This window comes from Ochotona curzoniae, unplaced genomic scaffold (assembly GCF_017591425.1).
Source record: "Ochotona curzoniae isolate NIBS_2020 unplaced genomic scaffold, NIBS_Ocur_1.0 scaffold_2587, whole genome shotgun sequence".
NCBI classification, from domain to species: Eukaryota; Metazoa; Chordata; class Mammalia; order Lagomorpha; family Ochotonidae; genus Ochotona; species Ochotona curzoniae.
The window spans coordinates 14,163,758-14,186,111 of NW_024467096.1; the positions used below are offsets into that span (position 1 = coordinate 14,163,758).

The 22,354-nt window shown below is 43.4% G+C and overlaps 1 protein-coding gene across 1 annotated transcript in view; it reads right to left on the reverse strand.

Moving 5' to 3' along the window:
- Window positions 1-22,354, reverse strand: part of MCF2L2 (MCF.2 cell line derived transforming sequence-like 2) — a 232,463-nt gene that overhangs the window by 122,842 nt on the left and 87,267 nt on the right. Inside the window, exons 6-7 of the mRNA XM_041002575.1 lie at window positions 14,292-14,408; window positions 7,482-7,631 (exon numbers count right to left, since the gene is read on the reverse strand). Of these exons, the coding sequence (XP_040858509.1) occupies window positions 7,482-7,631; window positions 14,292-14,408 (267 nt within the window). The remainder of the gene's footprint in view (window positions 1-7,481; window positions 7,632-14,291; window positions 14,409-22,354) is intronic.

Genomic DNA, 22,354 nt, shown 5'->3' on the forward strand with positions numbered 1-22,354 from the left:
ATTTCTTAGAAGGGATGGATGAAAAATAAAATTCTGACAGATTTGGGGCGGAGGCAATGGTATATCAATATAGTTTTCACTTAGGAAATTAAATGCTAAAGTTTCAGCTTTTAAAAACTAATCAATTAAATTATTCTATAATGGATAAGACATAGGCATGATGTAAAGCTTAAAATATACAAAAAGGTATATATTGGGAAAAGTCTGTCTTTTGTTCCTAACCTATCCACTTGCCTTTCTCAAAGGCAACCATCGTTTTTGTGTGTATTTCTCACTATATCTATAAATTAGGAGCAAAACTAATTCATAAAATATTGCTTCTGATCTAAGATAGTAGCCATAATTAAGAAAGTGACGATACAGAATATCTGCTAAGAAATACAGATACACCAGATCATTAGAGAACTGGATCTGAGGCAGATTCTGCAGGAGACTCGTGGACTCACTTACATGGTACTCCAGGCACCTAGCACTTTGTGTGAAAACTGAGAATGGTGACAGGCTGAGCCAGACTGGATTACAGAACTCACCAACACTCACAGGAGCCAGGACTAGGAGGAGGGCAGACTGTAGCAACCAGCAGCACGTGTGAGATCTAGGCCTAGGAAAAGGCCTGATAAGAGAACTTGGGAAACTTCCGTACTAGACCTCAGCTCCCACTGGAAAGCACAAGAGCCTGAGCTGGGGGCAGGCCAAGGGTGGCAAGCTGCAGTACTCCTCAGCTTTCATGTAAGCTGGGTCTAAGGACACACCAGGCTGGACCATGCTGTAGCACTCACTGATATGCAGAGGAGCCAGGACAGGGTGTGGACCATGCCTGGTTCAGCTAGGCTGCAATACCCATCAATGAGAGCTAAGACTGCCAGTGGGTCATGCTAGGCTGGGTCAAAGCACCTGCCATCATGTGCAAGACCCTGATGGGGGAACTTTGAAGACTCCCTGGCTAGGCTGCAGCAATCACTGGTGAGATCAAGAGCCAAGACTGGAGGCGGACCAAACCGGGCAAGGCTTAGTGTGGGCTGGGTCTGGGACTAGGCCAGATTATACTGGGTTGTAGCACCTGTTAAAGTTGCAAGAGCCAGAATAGGTGTGGGACACACCAAGATAGGCTGTGACATCCATTAGGTCACATGAGCTCTGGATCTGGGAGTGGGGTAGGTTGGGCTAGGCCTTAGCACCCATCAGTGAGAGCCAAAATGGTGCAGATCAGTCACGTTAGGATCATCCCTCCCAACTATTAAAAAAAAAAAAGACAAATAAATTTTTAAAAAATTTTTAAAAAGAAATAACAAGGATAACTGCTGGCTGCCACTGACCATACCTCATTTAATTTTGGCAACAAATGCCTGCCTTTCCCTCCACCACCTAAACCCACCCCCCACCCCATTGTGGCATCCAGTAGTTACTGAAGATGGCAGAAACTGATGACAATTTTAGCAAGAAAAGCTCCTAGTGGCAACTTCATCCTGCTTTCTAATATGGGTTCTTAGTGCTTTGCAGTTGAGAAAAGGCTATTTCTTTCCAAATCCAACAGCTCTGGTTTTCTCCTTGGATAATACAATCACCTCTCATTGCCCTAAGCCTTAACCACAAAGCCCAGGCTACCAGCCAAAATGGCAGAGCCTGGGTTATGATTTTTCCCAGCAGAATTGTGGGTTTGACTGCTGGTCATGCTGGGTAGCTATACCCCTAGACAGCTGGAATAGGCTCCTAATTCTAAGGCACAAACAAGATAAGCAAACCATCTCTGAGTGTAAGAACACTCAATCTTTCCTCTAAGCCCCTGCATCTCTTCAGCTTTCCCCTTATCTGACATTACACTGTCCCTGATTCAGCACAGAAGTTCTGAGCCCACTCCATCTCAGTGTTTCATTTCCTGGCTCGTCGCACCCTAGTCTTTCTCCCAGAAGGCTTACATTGTCCATACCCAGCTTCAAAGTGTGCTTCGATCTGGCTGATAATACCTTTGACTTCTCAGACAGACCCTCGGAGTTCTCCAGGTGACTCCTCTAGGGTCATGTCCACTCTCAGTCATACCCCAGGTCAGCCTGGGACTGGGACCTATCTCTTCCTTAAATGTTGGTTCTCATTTTATAATTCATCAAATATTTACAGTTTGGATAAATTAATAGCAATATAAATGAAATTGGGCTGCAGGTGAATAAAGACAAATTATTCATGATGCTTCCCTTCTCCCACTCCAGCAAACATTCTTACCTTTCCCACTTAAGTTTTGTAACTGCCTTTCAGCATGCAGCATCATACTGTCACTGCCCATTCTGAGATTTTCCTCCAGTGGCCCCTCAGTAACCATAGGGGATTGGTTCCAGCAACCTCTGCAGAGACCAGACTCTGGGGATGCTTAAGTCCCTTATATAAAATTATGTATTTTTAGCATATAGATAATCAATGTATATCTTCCTGTATTCTTTAATTCATCTCCAGATTACTTAAAATGCTTAATAAATATAAAAGCATGTAAATAACTGTCATACTCTATTGTTTAAGGAATGATGGCAAAAGAAAAAAAGAAATCTGTCCCTGTTCAGTGCAAATGCAAATGGTTTTAGAATATTCCAGCCCAAAGTTCGCTGAACCCAGACAGAGAGAACCTGCAGATACAGAGGGTCAATCGTGTGTGTTTACGTATAAATACACACACACACACACACACACACACACACACACACACACACACACACACTTCTGCAACACAGTTAGAAAGAAAAGAGGAAGGATCAAGAAGAGGCAGAGGGAGACACTGGAAGAGCAGCTGAGAAGAGAGATTCACCAGAGAACTGCAGAACATGAGCACAGTGTGTGGGACACAAAAGGTGAGCCTCAAGCAGAGATGACATTCTCTAGGTGTCTCCTCCACACAGTTAAAAACATGCAGTAAGGGTCAGGCGTCATGGCACAGCCCTAGTTTGAGTCCTGGCTGCTCCACTTCTGATACAGCTCCCTGATAATGAACCAGGGAAAACAGCAGAAGACAACCCAAGTACTTGGGTCTCTGTACTTTACATGGGAAACCCAGATGGAGTTCCAGGTTCCTCACTTCAGCATTACCTAGTCCCTGCAGCTGCAGCCAGTGGAGAGTGAACCAGTGAATGAAAGATTTGCTCTCCCAGTCTCCCTGTCTCTCTGTCATTCTGCCTTTCAAATAAAAGACTGACATTCAGAGCCATGGCTGACTGTAAAAGTGGGTCAGGATCCAAACTGTGGTTCAGCCTGAGGAGAAGAATCTATATTTCTACAGAAATACCTTCTTGCCTAAGATCTGGTAAGTGTATTAGTCCGTTTTCAGTTGCTATTACAAAATACCAAAGACCAAGTCAGCTACACAGAACAGAAGCTGATCTGGCTCACAGTTCTGGAGCATAGGGGGCCAAGGGCACAGCGCCTGGACTGTTCAGCATTTGGCAGAGGACAGCACACAGCAAGACAGCAGAAGCTGTGGGCAACAAAGGGTCCTCCCTCCTCTAGCCGAGCAGCAAGCCGCCATGAGCTGTCAAAGATTTACCTGCTTCTATCCATAACAGTTGTCTTTGCTAAAAACCTGCAGAGCTATCTCTGGTTCTTGGTAAAACTGGACAGAACCAGCTACACTCAGCATTGTAGCTGCATCCTGCACAGATCACTTTTAACTGATCAGAGAGGTATCTTACGGTAATTTATAATGTTTAAATGAAACAGCTCCAGCTAGTGCCTTGGCTGGTTAAGCCTCCACCTACCAGCACAGCAGTACTAGCACCCTACGTGAGCACCAGACCATGTCCAGGCTACTCCACTTCCCATCCAGCTCCCTGCTTATGGCCTGGGAAAGCAGAGGAGGATGGCTCAAGTCCTTGGGCCCCTGCACCTATGTGGGAGACTCAGAAGAAACTTGTGATTCCTGGCTTTGTTGTAGGCCACCTCTGGCCATTGTGGCCATTTAGGGAATGATCCAGCAGATGAGCGATCTCTTCCTGTGCCTCTCCTCTCTCTGTTAATCTGCCTTTCAAATAAAAATAAATAAATCTAGAGAAAAGTATGACACACCTTCTGTGACGTTTCAGCAACCATCCTTGAACACTTTTGCTACCTTTGCTAAGACACATATTCATAGGACTTTTCTCATTCCTCCCTCTGCACCTATAACATTCTCACTCTTGTTTTGATCAGTTATACCCTGTTTACCATAATTCCACAAGCTGCCAAACCCCTTTCTAATGTGGAGACTGACTTTGGTTTTACCATAATTTGCCCTTTTCTCCTTATAGATCTGCAACAATAAAAGTTCTCTTACTCGGGAGATGGATTCAGTGTCTTTACAGTAACAGTGGTGTGCAGACAAGGCCTGCTCCCTAGCCACAGCAAGCCAGCCAGCTCAGCTCTCTCTCTCTTCCTTTCCTTTGGAAGGCACCATTTCCTTCTTTAAATCATTTTTGGATGAAATAAAGAAAAACTGCCACTCTAATGATATTTAGCATTCTTGCTTCTAAGTTACATAATAAGGAACAAAGAAATCAAATTAGTATTAGGCCTATAATTTGTAATCACAAAAAAAGTCTTTAAAAATCCTCAGTACTGGGCCCGGCATGGTGGCGCAAGTGGTTAAAGGTCCTCGCCTTGCACGCCCGGGATCCCATATGGGCGCCGGTTCTAATTCCGGCAGCCCCGCTTCCCTTCCAGCTCCCTGCCTGTGGCCTGGGAAAGCAGTCGAGGACGGCCCAAAGCCTTGGGAACCTGCACCCGCGTGGGAGACCCGGAAGAGGCTCCTGGCTTCGGATCGGCATAGTATCGGCCCGTTGCGCTCACTTGGGGAGTGAATCATCGGACGGAAGATCTTCCTCTCTGTCTCTCCTCTCTGTATATCCGCCTTTCCAATGAAAAAATAATAAAAATAAATCTTTAAAAAAAAAAAATCCTCAGTACTGTGTTTAGAAGGATATTAATGTTGCCTTGGAAAATAAACAGAGACTATTTTAATTAATGGGTCAGTGCTGTGGTGCAGTGGATGACGCTGCATCTGCAACACTGGCATCCCATGAGCCCCAGCTGCTCTGCTTCTGATCCAGCTCTCTGCTCATATGCCTGGGAAGGCAGCAGAAGAAAGCCTGAGTGTTTGGCATGCTGTCATCCATGTAAAGGGGGATACAGAGGGCATTCCAGGGTCCTGGATTCAGCCTGGCTCAAACCTGGATGCTGCAAACATTTGAGAAGTGAACCAGAAAATGGAAGAGCTCTCCCTTTTTCTCTCAATTTTAAATAAATAAATATTTTTAAAAGAATAGTTTAATCCAAATTCACTTAATATTCTTAAAGCAAATACTTGCACAATGAGCATTGTATCCTAACATAGTTCTAGCTTTGCTCCCCCTAATTTCAGGGCAGCCTGGCATGTAATTGCAAGCGGCACACTTCAGTTTATGAGAGACTACAAGGAGCCTCCTAAATTCCTTTTGTCTTACTAATTAGATGGTGGTGCCTAACCAAACTGAGATCTAACAGAGTAGGAAACCATTTCTTACAAAAGTCAAATAATACTTTAAATTACATGGATCTGCAAAGTCATCTGACAACACAATCTGCACGAAGTTTCTGCCGCCTTTGCCTAGCAAAGTGCTGAGAACAGAAGGTCAGCGTACACAGGGACATGCTCTCACTCCACCTGCACGTTGGCTCCTCCCTGCCCCTTTGCCTTTATAGAACTCGCTGTCTGTGTGGAAATTAGAGTACTCACTCACCTGCCCTTCCTGGGGACACCCTACAGTCAAGCCTGACTGTCTGAATTTCATCCCCAATATATGTCCTACTCATGGAAAATCCAAAACTTTTTTTTTCTTTTTCATAGAGGTCTCAGTCCACTGGCTCACTCCCCAAATGGCCATGACGGCCAAAGCTGAACTGATCCAAAGCCAGGAGCCAAGAGCCTCTTTCTGGTCTCCCACATGGGTGCAGGATCCCAAGGATTTGGAGCACCCTCCTCTTCTTTTACAGATCATAATCAGGGAGTTGAATGGGAAGAGGAGCAGCTGGCACACGAACCAGCACCCATATGGAATGCCGGTGTTGCAGGCTGCAGAATAATCCTGTCGAGTCACAGTACCTGCCCAAATCTTTTCATTGTTTTCTGAGTTCCTTCTGACTGCTCAGCCGTCATCTGGTGATTCTGCACTGAAGTCTGTCTCCATCTTTTTTGCACAAAGGCAGCGAAAGCACTGGCCTCAATGTGGAACTGGTCCACAGCTCCTTCCTGCCATGTCAGGCATCCTGCCCACCACACTCTGCTGTACAAATGACTGCTCTGCAGACCCCTTTCCATCCTAACCTGGCCAACTGCCTGCCCTGGCCTAGCTGACTTCACAGAGGCAATCCACCCGCCACTTTCTGCAACTCAAACCTCCTGGGAGTCACGTGGCCAATATGTTTGGGAAATAAATCAAACTAGCTTCTCAGAGGCTTTTTCCAGGGAAAAAATCTTTAGGATGTTGCCAGAATCTCACAGTCCAGCCCAGATTTCTCTGACTTCTTGGATTCATCTTTGGAAACACATTTTGAACTCTGTGTGGACAACAACCTCCTTACTGAGAGAATTCACCAGGGTTTCCCGGGCACAGTGAGCAATGAATTGGCCTGACTAGGCAATTGAGGCAGAATGCTTGAGGCAGCATTCTGATGGCTTTCCTGGCATGAATTGAAGGATACTCAATGAGTTCTGAATAAATGAATACATCAAACATCCAGCAAATTATTCTTACCAGTTTGGGGTCACAACTAAAAAGGTCCATCCCTTCCCAAGTTGAGTGTGGTATAGATGCATAGGATAGGAGTACCAGCTGTCCAGTCCCCAGACTGCTGCTCTAAGGAGGCGTGGTCTTCTATGACATAATGATGTCAGTTGGCCTGCACTTTCTCAAGGCAGAAAGCTGTTGGCGCTTTAGGAAGTCTGCTCTTCATTGCGTGGCCTGCAGGAACCTGCCGAGGTCTCTCCTCAGCAGGCTCGCATGTGCTTTTGTGAATCATTTAATTGGTGCCCCTCCCAACCCAGTTCCAAACACCTTCACAGTTCTTTTTTTTCCTCAAATTAGTCCTTCCAAAAAAAGACAGAATCCTGAGAAAGTGAAGCAATCGGGCTGCTTGTTGATCTGCTGCCTAACTTTAGACTCCAAAGCCAACTCCCACCTGCCACCCTCCATCATTGTCATGTCAGCTCAGGCTGCCCTCCTCCAACCTGCACAGAATCAGAGGGTGCTGCCCCTACAAGAACACTCATGCACCTCACCTGGCCAGTCCAAAGCTGGAAGGTGTGTCTCTTCACAAGCTGTTTTTCCCCAGACCTCCCACTCACCAGCCTCAAGAGATCTCCCTCTTTGCTTGTGACCTATCTGGAAAGTTCTCCATGGTCAGTGGCTGCCACATCACTGGAGGATTGGGCTTTTCCTCCTGCTCCTAGTTCTTTCCAGCAGGCTGGCCTCTGAACAGCCCCAATCGCTCACCTGCAGTTTGTCCCGCTGTCTTGTGTGGGACATAAGGAGGTCTTCAGTGCATGCCACGCCTCTGGGCAGCTCTGTCACAGCCAGGAAGGCCCCAAAATTCTGCAGCATCTGGGCAGTGGTCTTCAAAGTCAGGGCAAAGTTTTCAATAGCCTGAAAAGGCAGGTGAGCATAACAAGGTGGCAACGTTAATATTCATTCACAGGCTTTCCTAATGAAAGGAGATAGTTACCATTTCCAGGGTACCTGCAATGTGTCTTGCATTGTAGTTGATGCCATATATTCACCAATCACCTCAAGAATCCAGAGTGGGGGGTATTTTACTCCCACTTTATAGAGGATGAAATTGAAAAGCCAACAGAGTAAGTGACTTAACAAAACCATGTTTCTCACTACAAGATTCAACCTCACAACAGGATTCAATCAAGTTCAATATTTTCAAATGTTCATAACTGCAAGAATACCCAACTACAAGTCTAACTCAGTATTTACACTAGGTGGGTTTTACAAAGGGCAGAGTCACTCCATCCTTCCCACCAGTAAGTCTTCTCTTGTGGTCCCTATCTTCTTCTTCCTCTTCCTCACATGATAGCCTGGTCCCTCAGAGAAGCTTTCCAACTGCTGCTAAAAAGATTACTGGACAAAGAGAGGACTGTAGTACTTAGGCCACATTAGTGATGCTTAAGAGCATTATTTCTAGGGCTGGCATTGTGGCATAGGGGGTAAAGCTACCACCTGCAATGCTTATATACCATATAGGTGCTGGTTCATGTTCCAGCTGCTCCACTTCAATCGAGCTCCCTGCTAGTAGCCTGGGGGAAAGCAATGGAAGATGGTCCAAGTGTTTGAGTCCCTGCCATCCATGTAGAACACCTAGATGAAGCTCCTGGTTACTGGCTTCAGTCTGGGTCAGCACTAGGTATTGAGCCATCTGGAGAGTAAACTAACAGATGAAAGACTATGTGTGTAAGTGGTGCTCCCCTCTCTCTTTATAACTCCTTCAAACACATAAGGTATGGGGAAGAGCCAGGGACTTCCTCCTCCCACATCTCCTTTCTAAACTTTGCCTGTTTGTGTCCTTTCCACTTGCAATCTACCATTAAATTAATGCCTGTTCACACATGAGTGGCTTTATAGCTGCTATTCCAGGTTAGATATCTGCATTTTAACAGGGTACATTAGGTCACACCTGACCTACCCTAGAAAAGGTGATGCCACCCTTTGGAGGGGCAAGTGGCAGCTTTGAGTTCAACAAATCAACCCACTCAGCCCGACAGCACTGCCACGCCCACTTCTCCTTGCTCCTGAGACAGTTCTAGGACTTGGTCACAACTGTCATACACTAGAATGTCCATAAATGGCTGATGAATGATTAATGGAAGAAGCAAAGAGGAACAACCAAAATTTTATTTGGGAAGAAACAGCTTCTTTGCCTATATCGACAGAGAATGTTTGTTAAAACGCAAACCAACATAATAAAGAAGAGTCCAGATCCCAGGAGGCTTTCTGCTGGGCTAAGGCCAGAGTGATACAGCTTCCAGAGCATGCCCACCTCTCCGGTTTGTCTCCACTTCCAGCCCTCCCACCCTTGAAGCATTGCTATAGAGCCCTCCTCCCCTGGTAACACAAGCACAGCACAGCCACAGCCTGGAGTGCTGTCATTAGTTTGGCCTGGGAAAATCCTAGCTTTCGGGAAAATCTTTCACATTAAAGTTGCATTACTTTGATTGATTGAAAATCTGTATAAGACACTCTGCATTCACTATCAGCCTATGAGAAATAGTACACCTAAAAGAAGTATTTCTTCTGAAATCATGTTGAATGTAATCCTCATGAAAATAATAAAGAGAAAGGACCAGGTGGGCCCATTAAGAGCCAATCTGAACCCTGTCCCCATGAATGGATTTATGGGTTAACAAGTCAGTGGGTTCCCTCCAGCAGGAGGCTGCTTAAAAAGCCAGTTAGGCAAGGTCTTTAGCGCATGATGCTCATCTCTGCATCACCTTGGGACTATGCTGCCAACAAGGCAGTGATCAGATGCAGCTGCTTGACCTTGGACCAGAACTGTGAGCCAAAATAAACTTCTTGATGGTTTATCAAGTTTGTGGTAAAAGCAGTAAAAGCGGTAAAAGCAGATTAAGGGGCCCAGCATAGTAGCCTAGTGGCTAAAGTCCTTGCCTTGCATGCACTGGGATCCCATACAGAGCCCAGTTCATATCCTGGCTGCTCCACTTCACTTCTACCTCCTTGCTTGTGGCTTGGGAAAGCAGTAGAGGATGGCCCAAAGCCTTGGAACCCTATACCCACGAGGGAGACCTGGAAGAAGCCCTGGACTCCTTGCTTTGCTCAGTCCAGCCGTTACAGCTACTTGGGGAGTGAACCAGTGGATGGCAGGTCTTTCTCTTTGTCTCTCCTTTTCTCTGTAACTCCAACTTTCCAATAACAACAACAAATAAATCTTTTTTTTAAAAAAAAAGTAGATTAAGACAGGAGACTAATAAGACAACATGAGATTATGGTATGTTTACTTTTTTCTTTTTTTATAAATGTTTTTGTTTGTTTGTTTAAAAGTCCCAAAGAAAGACAGACACACTCACAGAAAAAAAAGATAGCGATCTTCCATTTGCTGGATCACTCCCCAATGGCCAGAGCTGAGCCAAGCAGGAGTCAGGAGCTTCATCAGGGTCTTTCACGTGGGTAGCAGGGACCCAAACACTTGGACCACCTTATGTTCCTTTCCCTAGGCTGTTAGCAGGGAGCTGGATTGGAAGTGGTCAGCAGGGACATGCATCGTCTCCTACATGGGTTGCTAGTGTCACAGATGGCAGCTTTATCTACTGTGCCACAGCACTGGCCCATGCATGATCTCTTCTAATGAGGACCAATTAGGTGTTATACTTCTCACCCCACCCAGGAAACTGATGCAAGATAAGATTGTAACGCTTCAAACTTACATATTTAAAGTCATAATAACGGCACAAGTGAAATTGAAGCCAGGTGGTCTTTCTCCTGGGTTGTATTTATTTTTAACTTTCTAAATTATTTATTTGTCTAAAACAGATAAAGAAAGAGACAGACAGATACTCAGAGATCTCTCAGATGCTGGCTTACTTGCCAAATGTTTATAGTAGCCAGGGATTTAACAGGCCAAAGCTGAGAGTCAGGAACTTAATCCAGGTTTCCCATGTGGCTGGCAAAGACCTCACTTCTTAAGCTGTCTCTATTGCATCTGGGTATCAGTAGGAAGCAAGAGTCAAGATTCAAATGAGGTATTCTAATATGGAATCCAGGCATCTTAACCACGAGACTAAATGTTCATCCCCCGGGACTAAAGTCTTGAGCACTACATTACAATACTTCTTGACAGTCAAATTACATTTGGCAAAACTAGCTTTAAAGGTAAATCAATCTTGGACTTGGGAGTTGAAAACTTTGAATAAGCACAGATTCTAATCCTCTATAACCATGATCATGAATTCCAGTGTCTTAATTTGAAAAACAGGGATAACACTTGCTGTTTTTCCAGGCATGTTTTGAGAATCCAAAAGAACAGCAGGCACCCACGTGGTGGCACAGCAAGCAAAGCCCCTGCCTATGACAGCAGCACCCCATATTGGAAACAAATTAGTGGCTGTTCCGCTTCCAATCTAGCTTCCTGCCGATGTGCCTGGGAAAATAGCTGCAAATGGCTCAATACTTGGGCCCTTGTCTCCCACTTGGGAGGCCTGATGTTGTTCCTTGATGCTGGTTCCAGCCTGGCCTACACCTGGTAGTTGTAGCCATTTAAGGGCTAAAACACTGTTTTCTTGGTTTTCTTTCTTTAAAGGTCTAGACTGTTCTATAAGTCTGGTCTTAAATTTTTGCTTGTGGAATTTACCCATTGCTTGTTTTGACTTTTCAAATATTGATTCAATTTCTTTCTCTCCGTTTAAGATTTGCTAATTTTTATTGGATCTTATCTTACAAATAAGATTTATGGAGAAAAGGAGAGACAGAGAGAAAGATCTGTTCACTGGTTCACTCCCCAAAAGGCCACAATAGCTGGAGCTGAGCTAATGCAAAGCCAGGAGTCAGGAGCTTCTTCCCAGTCTCCCATGTGGGTTCAGGGTCCCAATGCCTTGGGCTGTCCTCTATTGCTTTCCCAGGCCACAAGCAAGGAGCTAGAAGGGAAGTGGAGCAGCCAATGTACAAACCAGCACCAATATGGCATCCCTTGCAAGGCGAGGGCTTAATCACCGAACCATCACATGGACCCCAGCTTATTTCATTCATATAGAAGTTTCCTATGTTATGCTATGTTTATATTTAGGCTAATTGATTTTTTTAAAACCCACAAGGAAAACAGATCCTGTCATTTATAGCAAAATGGATAGAGCAGGTGGATTTAAGTGAAATAAATAAAATACAAAAAGACAAATATTGCATGTTTTCCCTAACATGTAGGAGTTAAAAATTAAGGGAAGCTAGGTGTAATTCATTAACTGCAACAAATACATCATATCATAACTAATGTTACTATCAGGGGAAGTTACATGTGACAAACATATCTTATATCCTAACAACAGGGAAAATGGGGGTGAGTATAAGGAAACTCCACTACACCGTTTTTGTTTTGTTCATCTAAAGCTATTCAGAATTCAGAGTTTTAAAAGCATATCAAGCAGTATGCATGTGTTTTTCATTTTGATTCTGTCACTTTAATGATATGAAATATTCACATAAGAAACATGTTGCATGCATATAATCTCTCTGATCTTTCAATACTAGTTGCATTGGGTAAAGTTTACTGCAATACATTCAGTGTGGACACACCAACCACCCCCCGGCTGCATGTCAGGCATGTGGTGGGGGAAGGCAATGGGAAGTGTGTGAACATCTGCTTACCCCATCTCTTATAGTATCAGTCTTTATGTTCATGACTACAGCTGTCCTACCTTTTAAAGAAATTTTTTTTATTTATTTGTTGGAAAATTATCTTGTTTCCAAAAACAGCTGAAGTGATTTGGAAAAGATAAGCAACAAAGTAAAATACAGGATTAGTAGAAGTCAGAGCAATAAAGAACTGGCTTGTTTAGTAAGATGTTTGCGACAATAAATTCAATCATACATGACTGATGCTATCACATTCTGGGAAATAAAGAAAACTAGCCTTCATGCACTCCAAGCTCCACGTGGCATGTGGCTTAATGGACTCACAGCCTGAGCTGTCCCTCACCACACTCATTCATAACACTCGGCATCTGCTTCCCTCACATTTTTCAGATTTGGACTTTCCGAAAATTAGACTTTTCTTCCCAAGTTTCACCATTACTATGGTCAAACTAACCACAAATGTAAAGGATTCTAGCTCAGCTTTGTGGGTCGCCTTCTAGATTTTGGGAAAGGTCATGTCTTTCCTGGAATTTCATGACCCACAGAGAAGTGAGAGAGGGACTAGAATCTGTATGTAACTCTGAAATAAAACACACAGTGTTAAGACGCTACCTGGGATGTCTGTATCCATGTCACGGTCATGGGTAAATCCTAGCCCTGCTTCTGAATCCAGCTTCCTGCACCATGGAAAGCAGAGGTGATAACCCAAATAATCAAGTTCCTGCCACCTATGTGGGAGACCCAGACCAAATTCCTGGCTCTCAAATTTGACCTGGCCCAGCCTTTGCCATTGCCGGTATTTGTGAAGAATACCAGCAGAGAGAAGGTATCTCTTACTCTCTTCCTACCTGCATTTCAAAACAAAAATTTTTAATGACTTGTAAAAATAAATAAAATGGTAAATTCTCATTTATAATTTAATGAAATTCAGGTGTTTGTTAGTAAATGATTCTGATTTAACATGTTTCCAAGTTGAGATAGAGAGAAATATGGATGTCACAAGTTGTCATCAGAGTGGTTTAAGAACTCTCTGATTTTACTTAAGAAATCTGACCTTTCTAAGGGCATGGGGGCTAGGAGAACGGAAACAGGCAGAAATAGCTATTATTCGATGAATTTCCTCCACATTCTTGATCCCTCCAGTTTAGCATAGTAACAACCAATACGAGTAAGTAGAGAAAAGTGAAAGACTATCAGACAGGTGTTTTCATGGACAATAAATGACATTTATTTTCCCTACTGAGCTTTCATGTTGCTTTCATGAGCCCATGGTTTTCCCACATCGGTGCCATTAACGTTGGAGCTGGCTAATTCTTCACGTGCCGTCTTGTGCCTTGTACAGAGTCCCTTTAAACAGACTTTTTGACCAGATGCCAGTAGTATGCCCAGCCCAGTTCACCCTACACCCAGGTTACAAAACCACCTCGTGACACTGACAAATGTTCTCTGTTGGCTAAGTTACCCCCAGCTGAGAAACACTGAGTAAGAGGGGGAGGAAACAAGCAGAGAGAGGCTTAGTAACCCAACTGTTGCAAGATCAAACAATGATCATGACAACATTTAAAGGTAACTTCCTCCAGTTTCAACTTGTACGTTCATTACAGTCATCTGGAGAATTTTGTGAAACATGAATATCCGAGGTCCACCTCATGAGTACACTCATTTCTCTGAGGCAATGGTATTTTTCTCCACCCCCTTCCCCAACTCCCTGAACCATAAGCATGCTCTAATGGACTTTTCCAAAGCCTTCATGCATGCAAGGAAGCTGCAGCAGGGCTAAAGTGAAGGCAGTCAGCAGGGGAACCTCAGCCCCTGCCCTCTCACAAGTTCTCCACCCAGCCTATGGCTGTGAAACCCCAGCCTTCCCCCCTTAGGAACTCGTGGGCTGTGATTCTGCAAAACAACAAGAGGCATTGAGAGCACAGATCAGCCAGTACTCACAGTGCGGTGGTTGATCCACTGGCTGTGGCGGTATTCCAGAGTTCCCCCCAGCTCCTGTGTCAGCTGGCTTCGGTCAATGTAGCCATGAAGGTCAGAAACAGAGTTTAACATGATGATCTAGAAGTATGGGGAAAAAAACAAAACCAATTCCTCATAGAACACTGGAATGTTCCTCTAGGTTCTGCTATCATTTAAACAGTGCTTCAAATTTGCCTTACCTGGCATTTCTATCCAAAAATGGTTACCATACCCAGCAGAGAAACACTGGAAAATCTCTTTCTATTTATTTCCCCTTTGAACAAGAAATACTCATGGGACAATGTAGCTTGCCAGAAAATAGTAATCTGAGGCAGGGTGCTCAGTTCTAAGTCACATACAGGTCAGCCCTTGCTTTAAGTGAATTTATTTTTTCAAGTTTCCAAGCTGAGGTATAATTTTTGGCTACTAAAATCATGTTTGCTAAGGCCTAAAAATCTAGGGTTGAGAAACCCCATGAAGGGTAGGTAGGTATGTATACAAATAAAATTAGAATATGCGGATATACAGAGTATGCTGAAAATACTGGGTGGAGACATTTGGCATAACAATTAAGACACTGCTTGGAATGCCTGCATCCCATATCAGAGCTCCTGAGTCTGAGTACCAGCTCCACTTTTGATGCCAGCAGCAGGTGACAGTTCCGTACTTGGGTCCCTGCCATTCATGTGAGAGATGTGGAATGAGTTCCTGGCTCCTGGCTTTGGCCTGTCTCAGCTCCAGCTGTTGTGGGCATTTGAAGAATGAATGAAGGATCTCTGTCTCTCTTTCCCTTTATCTTTCAAATACATTTTTAAAAAATCTAACTGTACCAATCCCAACCCACCCCATGAAGAAAACTGATGTCCTTGTTTATCTTACAAGAAGACATTTGGAGTTTATAGAGAGTAAGATTTTATAAACTCACAATCCTGCTACTGAACAAATATCACACATCTTTAAGGGAGTCGATGCATTCCCAACCAGCCCTAATTACATTTCTGTAGCAGTCCTGGCTTGGGTGTGTTCCCGGCTCTCTATCCCAGGAACTATATCGCACCCTTGATTCCACTCTCCCATCTCTGAACATGTCTCCTCACAGCTTCTAACTGTTGACTTTGTATTTCTTCACCCTATGTTTATACTGAAAATTGATCCTTGGTTATAGGATGTAAGAATAAGGATTTTGTTCAGTTACTCTATAGTAACAATCAGCTGACATAGCCTCACTAGAATGAAAACAATATAGATTAGGGTCCAAAGGTTATTTTACCACAAATTTGACCTATTCATTTGGTAGACACTGATGTCGAACTGCTAATAAATGCTATGCACTGGGATAGATAAACCACAAAACAGGAAGGCTCTACTTTCCGTGGCCCCAGTGCTAGTGCAATTTGCTACCCCTCACTATATTAGCCTTATCAGGTTATATGACTTTTTCATTTCTGAAAACAGTTTAGGAATCTAAAAAACTGTTTCTATAATTTGAGTTTAAGATAGGGGGAAAAATCTCAATCTTCTACGTCTCATGATGTTGTAGGTTAAGCAATGGTAGAGAGTCTAGTATTTTGTTGTCAAGGTATACTTAACAGTTTCATTAACACCTGGTTAAAAAACACGTAACACACAGCCATGTGGGACATAGACGTGACCTTGCCCCAAAGGCTGGAGTTTCAGACACAGCTTCTTCCAGTTTGTGTAGTTCCTACTCCACTCAACTAAACATCTCAGGGATGCAGGAATCTCTGCAGCCATGGGGACTCAGGATGACAACACCAGAAAAATGGAAAGTTCGAAGTTAAAATGAAAAATGTATGGAAGATATTTGCAGATTCAAGATTCTTATATATCAATCTACAGATTCACAGCAATCCAAACGAAAATCCCAGTAATCTACTTTAATAGAAATTGACAGGCTGATTAAAATTCATAAGGAAATGCAAAAGTTACAGAGTAGATAAAGCAATTTTGAAAAAGGACAAGGCACATGACTACTTGGTTCCAAATCTTAATGTAAAACTACAGTTACCTAACAATGTAGGGATGACAAAGGACAGACAGAGAGATTAATGGAGGGAATTTTGTTGTGGTGCTGTGTGGTTAAAGTTGCCATGTGCAATGCTGCCCATCTATATAAGCACCAGTTCAAGTAGCAGCTGTTTTGTTTCCAGCCCAGTTCCTGCTAATGTGCCTGGAAAAGCAGAAGATGCCTCAAGTACTTACTTAGGCTCTGCCACCCATGTGAGAGATTGAGGTGGAGTTCCATGTTCCTGTCTTAGCTTGACCTAGCTCTAGCCATGGTGGCCATTTGGGGAGTGAGCCAGAAGATGAAAAAAAAAATCTCTTTCTCTCTGTCTCTCTCCCCCTCTCTCTGTAATTCCGCCTTCCAATTAAACAAAAAGTACATACATTTTTAAAAGAGAAGGAGAGATCAACGGAACAAAACAAAACAATCCTGAAGCAGAGCTGCTAAAAATAAGTAGATTCTGGTGCAAAGTAAGTTTACAACAGTAAACACTTGGGGTCTTCAAAAGTTGGTGAAAGGGTGAGAGTGTAGCACTGCAGCTGAGACACAACCTGAGACATCCACATTCCCTGCCAGAGTCCCTGGGTAGGAATCCCTGAATCTGAGTTCTGGCTGTGCTTATAACTCCAGCTCCTTGCTCCACAACAGTGACTGTTGGGCTGCACAACGGTCAGGTGCCAGGAACTGAAACCGAGTCTCCCACACAGGCGACAGCAATCCAGTTACTTGAGTCATCATCACTGCCACCCAGGGTCTGCACTAGCAGGAAGTGCAAGTCAGGAGCTAGGCATCAAATTCAAGCTCTGCGACATGCTGTGCTGATATATGAGCCATTAGGCTAAATACCTACCCTAATATGTGAATATTTATCACAGCTTTATTCTCAATCCTTAACCTAGAAACAATTTGTCCTTCCCTAAACTGACACCTCTCTAACATGGAGTAGTTAAGCAATCAAAAGTGTCAGACAGAATCACAACAATTTAAATATCCAAATTGTTTTGGCAATTCTTGAATTGAGCAACCCTTTACTCCAGAATGTTCTAAGGCATTAGGCAGAGGAACTTGATTTTCTAGGCAGAAAAGGGCTAAAGAAGACAGAAATGACGAACAATACATAACTGGTCACTCAGCATTACTTCCCTTCCAAGGCAGAACAAGAAGAAAGAACAATGGGAAAGCAACTGATCGGATAACATCAGATTATTTCAGTGTATTATTATTATTATTATTATTATTATTATTATTATTGGTAAGGATTAAAACACAGGGGTTTCCTGATCATGCTGACACTGGTCTACTTGGAAACTGGCTATTATCTATTTTTCTGGATTTGTCAGAAAGCCAGACAACTTAGTTTCCTTTGGTAATGTGGGACTTCAACGTGAATGACTCTCACCCTGGTCTGTTAGGATCTCTTAGACTTTTTATTTAACAAAGGAAAGAACTGTTGACACACCCCAAAACATGAATGTAACCCAAATGTTTTATGTTAAATAACGGACATCAGACCTCTTAGTATGGTGGTCCACTTATTGTCTGTCTGGGAAAGGCAAACTACAGGGATGGAGCACAGATCAGTGAATGCCAACGGCTGAAGGTGGGAAGAAGAGTCAACTCCGCAGGGGCAGCATGAGGGAATTTGGGCAGGGTGGAAAGAAGGCTGATAGAACATTCTAGAATTCTGACTCGTGGTGATCAAGTAACTCTATACATTTGTCAAAACTCCTAACTGGTACTCCTCACTAAGATATTCAAGATTTCTCTGCATACCCCTCCTAAAACTGTTCTGCTCCTCAATTGTTAACATATGGATGCTAGAGTTATAAGCCTGTTTGGACTACCCTAAAATTCATGAAGTTCAATAAAAATCACGCTGGAATACTATAAGCTGCTAAATATAAAAACTGAAAATAGACATGAGACAGCTGTATAGTACCCTATAACCATTTTAAGGTTTATAGCAGCCGGTTGTTATAAACTAAAATTGAAATATCAATGAAGTAGTTACAGGATGTGGTTTAGAACCTGAATTTTCTAACATATTTGTCACTCAATACCATGTCAGTTAACTTTATGATGTTATAAATTTCCATGTTTCTTCCTGATGTTGAAGTTGTGTAGTGGCTTTTCATTGGAGGGGATGATATTCTGCCAGTTCTATTTTCAGACCAAGGATGGTCTCCCAAAGAAACTGTTGAATTTATCTGGACAATAAGATGCTGGACTCTCAGCATGGTCCTTGCCCGCAACGAAAGAATCATGACTGGTTATAAACTGTACTAATGTAACAATATGGTGGAACTCAATATGGGGGATGGCTTGGGGAGGGGTTGGGGGAATCCAAGAACCTATGAAACAATAAAAAAAAAATCCTAACTGGAAACCCCAAAGTGTGTTTCATTGTGTGTAAGTAAAACACTTCATTCTAAACATAAAGAAGTGGTGCTTTCACCATAAAATTACTTTTTCCTCTTTTATATATAGGATATGGATTTTTTTTAAGTTTTAAGTTCTTAATAGGGAAGGAAACAGCAAAATAATTCTACTTATGCATCCAGCGTAGAAACTTGGCTTTGACTTAACTGTTGGTATGTGTGTGTGTGGGGGGGGGGGTATCATTTCACACAGGGGAATGATACTCTTGATGCTGTGGCATGCATGGCCTCTGTGGCTGGAGAGCCCGCTCTGCTTATCGCCTGCACATCTTAAATAACACAGAGCTCAGCGAGGTCCAGGCCTGCCATTCACAAACTCAGGTTCCCAAGCACCTTATCATACTTTTTCCTATCAGGCTAGTATCTCCCTGCCCCACATTAGCCCAGTGTCAGGACCAGACAGCAAGAGTCAGCCCACATGACCCAAAGCATGCAAGAGCTATTCAAACCAGCCAGTCCTGAGCTGTTTGTTCTGCCTTTCCTTGGATCCCCAGCAAAGTCTCTGACCTAGACATTGCCCTCACTCAAACCCTGCTACTTCCCCTGCACCCCTAGACGGCATGCAGTGGCCCTCTTCTGGAATCTGTGAGTTTCTTTCCTCGCAAGCACATTCTCATTTCCTCCTCTGGCCACACCAACCCCACCACACCGTCTTCTAACATGTACATTCTTAGAACAGTTACAGTTTTTGTAGGTCATATCCTTTTTTTTCCCTTTTCTCTTAAACATTTATGTTCAAATTTGCTAAAGCTATTCTTTCATGGAAAAAGTCACTTTGTTATTACACACACAAAAAAAGTGTTTCCTGTGTTTATGTCGCAAACCCTATTTTAAGACAGCCATGGTCTCCTGAGGAATTTTGCAAGACTGCCTTAGCAGCTTCATGAAACAGCTTTGTGAGGCAGCAATGAGTATAGCTGTTGCAAAAACACAGGCTTGTCTGGTCGGCCAGAGGCCCTCGGAAACCGTTTAACCAGAGAATCCCTGTCCTCGGGGCAAGTGCTGAGAGGCTCTATAACTTGGCCAAAATCACCTATAACCCACTATCTGGTCCTCACAGCATTCGTGCATAATTAACTTCCCTCCCCTCAACCTGTGATAATGTAATCAGGATCTCACTACACAGCAGCAAGAAAATGTTTTCATAAGAGAGCCTGGGTACTATAATAAAATACTAACATTACAGCCCAATTTTTGAAATGAAGCAGGAGATTGATCGTCTTTGTAGTGTAGCATGTTAAATGCTACCAGCTATGTTGGCAAGCCACATTGGAATGCTGGCTCAAGTCCCTGCTGTTTCACTTATCCTGCACCCTGGTAATGTACCTGGAAAGGTAGCAGAAGACGGCCCAAGCACTTAGATCCTTGCCACTGATGTGGGAGACCAGCACAGAGTTCCTAGTGTCTCCCAGTGTTTGGTTTCGGCCTAACCCAGACCTGGCTGTTGTGACCATTTGAGAGTAAACCAAGAATAGAAGATCTGTTTGTATCTGTCTCTTCACCTCTCTTTCTCTTAAATAAAGGAAGACAAGCTGTCATTTAAAAAGGAAAACATATGTTGCAGTTTGAAGGCATCTGCTTGTAACTTTGGACTCTGAATTCCATGGAGTGTCAGAGCTACAAAGAGAGTACAATCTTTTATCTAAGGAAAAACGTTAGTTCACCTGGTTAACTTGCATTAAAGTATGCCTAACTGGGACCAGTGTTGTGGTACAGCGAATTAAATTGACCCCTGCAGTGCAGCATTCCATACCAGAATGCTTTTTGGAATTCCAATTACTCTACTTAGGATCCAGCTCCCTACTAACGTGCCTGGGAAAGCAGCAAAGGATGGTCTAAGTTCTTGGGCTCCTGCACCCATATGAGAGATGCAGCTGGAGCTGTAAACTCCTGTCTTTAACCCCTTGTCTCAGAAACCCTCTGGGAAATGAACCAGTATAAGATCTGTTTCTCTCTCCTTATCCTTCTCTCTATCGCTCTGCTTTTCAAATAAATAGGAAAAATATATAATTAAAAAGGGGGAAAAAAAAGAAGGTTCTACCAAATATGCCCAGGACCTGAGTAACAGAGAGCTTTTGAAAAAGTTGGTGTTAAGCTTAAAGTAAAAGTATGTTAAATAGAGAATCAAAATACAAATCACAAATAGAACTAGGTAAAGACATAATACCAAAGTAAAGTAAACGTTCAGACCCTCTTCCCTGTACAGGCACCAGGTGAAAAGCAAGGCTTAAACCATGTATCTATCTATCTACATTTTGTCATTTGGGGAGGCACTTTTTAGACTCAAACTGGGAAATATGTATCACACTTGACAGGCAACTGATTAGTCTTTCTCTTTCTCTCTCTCTCTCAGACTTGTTTATTTTTATTTATTTAAAAGGCAGAGTTACAGAGAGAGGAGGAGACATGGAGAATCTTCCACTCACTAGTCCACTCTTCAGATGGCCACAACAGACAGGGCTGGTCCAAGCCAAAACCACGAGCCCAGAACTTCTGGGTCTCCCGTGTGGGTACAGAGGTCCAAGCTCTGGTCCATCTTTTGCTGTTTTCCCAAGTTATTAACAGTGAGCTGGATGAGAAGTGGAGGACCAAGACTCAACTGCTGCCCATACATGATGCCCACATTGCAGGTAGAGGCTTAACTTGCCACACCACTACAGTGCAATGCCAGCCCCTAATCTTCACTTCTAAAAGGAAACAAAGTCCAGGAGAGTTATGACAAGTCATTGGCATATATTTTTTGACATTTATTCATTTATTTAAATGCAAAATAACACAGAGAGGGGAAACGCCCCCCCCCACACACACATACACAGAAGAGAGAGACAGAGAGAGAGATATCTTCCATCTGCTGGCTCAATCCTCAAATGCCCTCAACAATGGTATCTAACTCAGGCCATAGCCTGGGACTTCCACTTAGGTGGCAGGAATCCCATATTTGAGCTTTCCCAGATGCACCAGTAAGAAGCTGTCAGAGAAGCAGAGGAGCTAGGAACTGTATTAGTACTCCAATTCAGGATGCAAGTGGCAGCTTACCCAACTGTGCCACAATGCCTATCTCACTCAATGGCTTCTTGTATGTAGTCAAGTACTCCACAAATACCAGCTGCTACTCAGTTCAAGAAAACTGAATAAGAAATACTTAGCTCACATTTTCCTTCAATATCCAAGTAAGTTTAAAGCAATATTTAAAATAGAATGAGAAATTCATTTTGAGTATGGCTAATAGATAAACCATAAGAAAAAAGTAGGTCTAGAAATCTGATTATTAATAATAAAGTAGGGCCCGGCACAATAGCCTAGTGGCTAAAGTCCTCTCCATGCATGCAGCTGGGATCCCATATGGGCACTGGTTCATATCCAGGCTGCTCTACTTCCCTTCCAGCTTCCTGCTTGCAGCCTGGGAAAGCAGTGGAGGATGACCCAAGGCCTTAGGATCCTATACCCACATGGGGGTACCCAGAAGAAGCTCCTAGTTCCTGGCTTTGGATTGACTCAGCTCTGGCCATTGTGGCTGGCTGCTTGAGGAGTGAACCAGCAGATGGAAGAGTCTTCTCTCTGTGTCTCCTTCTCTCTGTAAT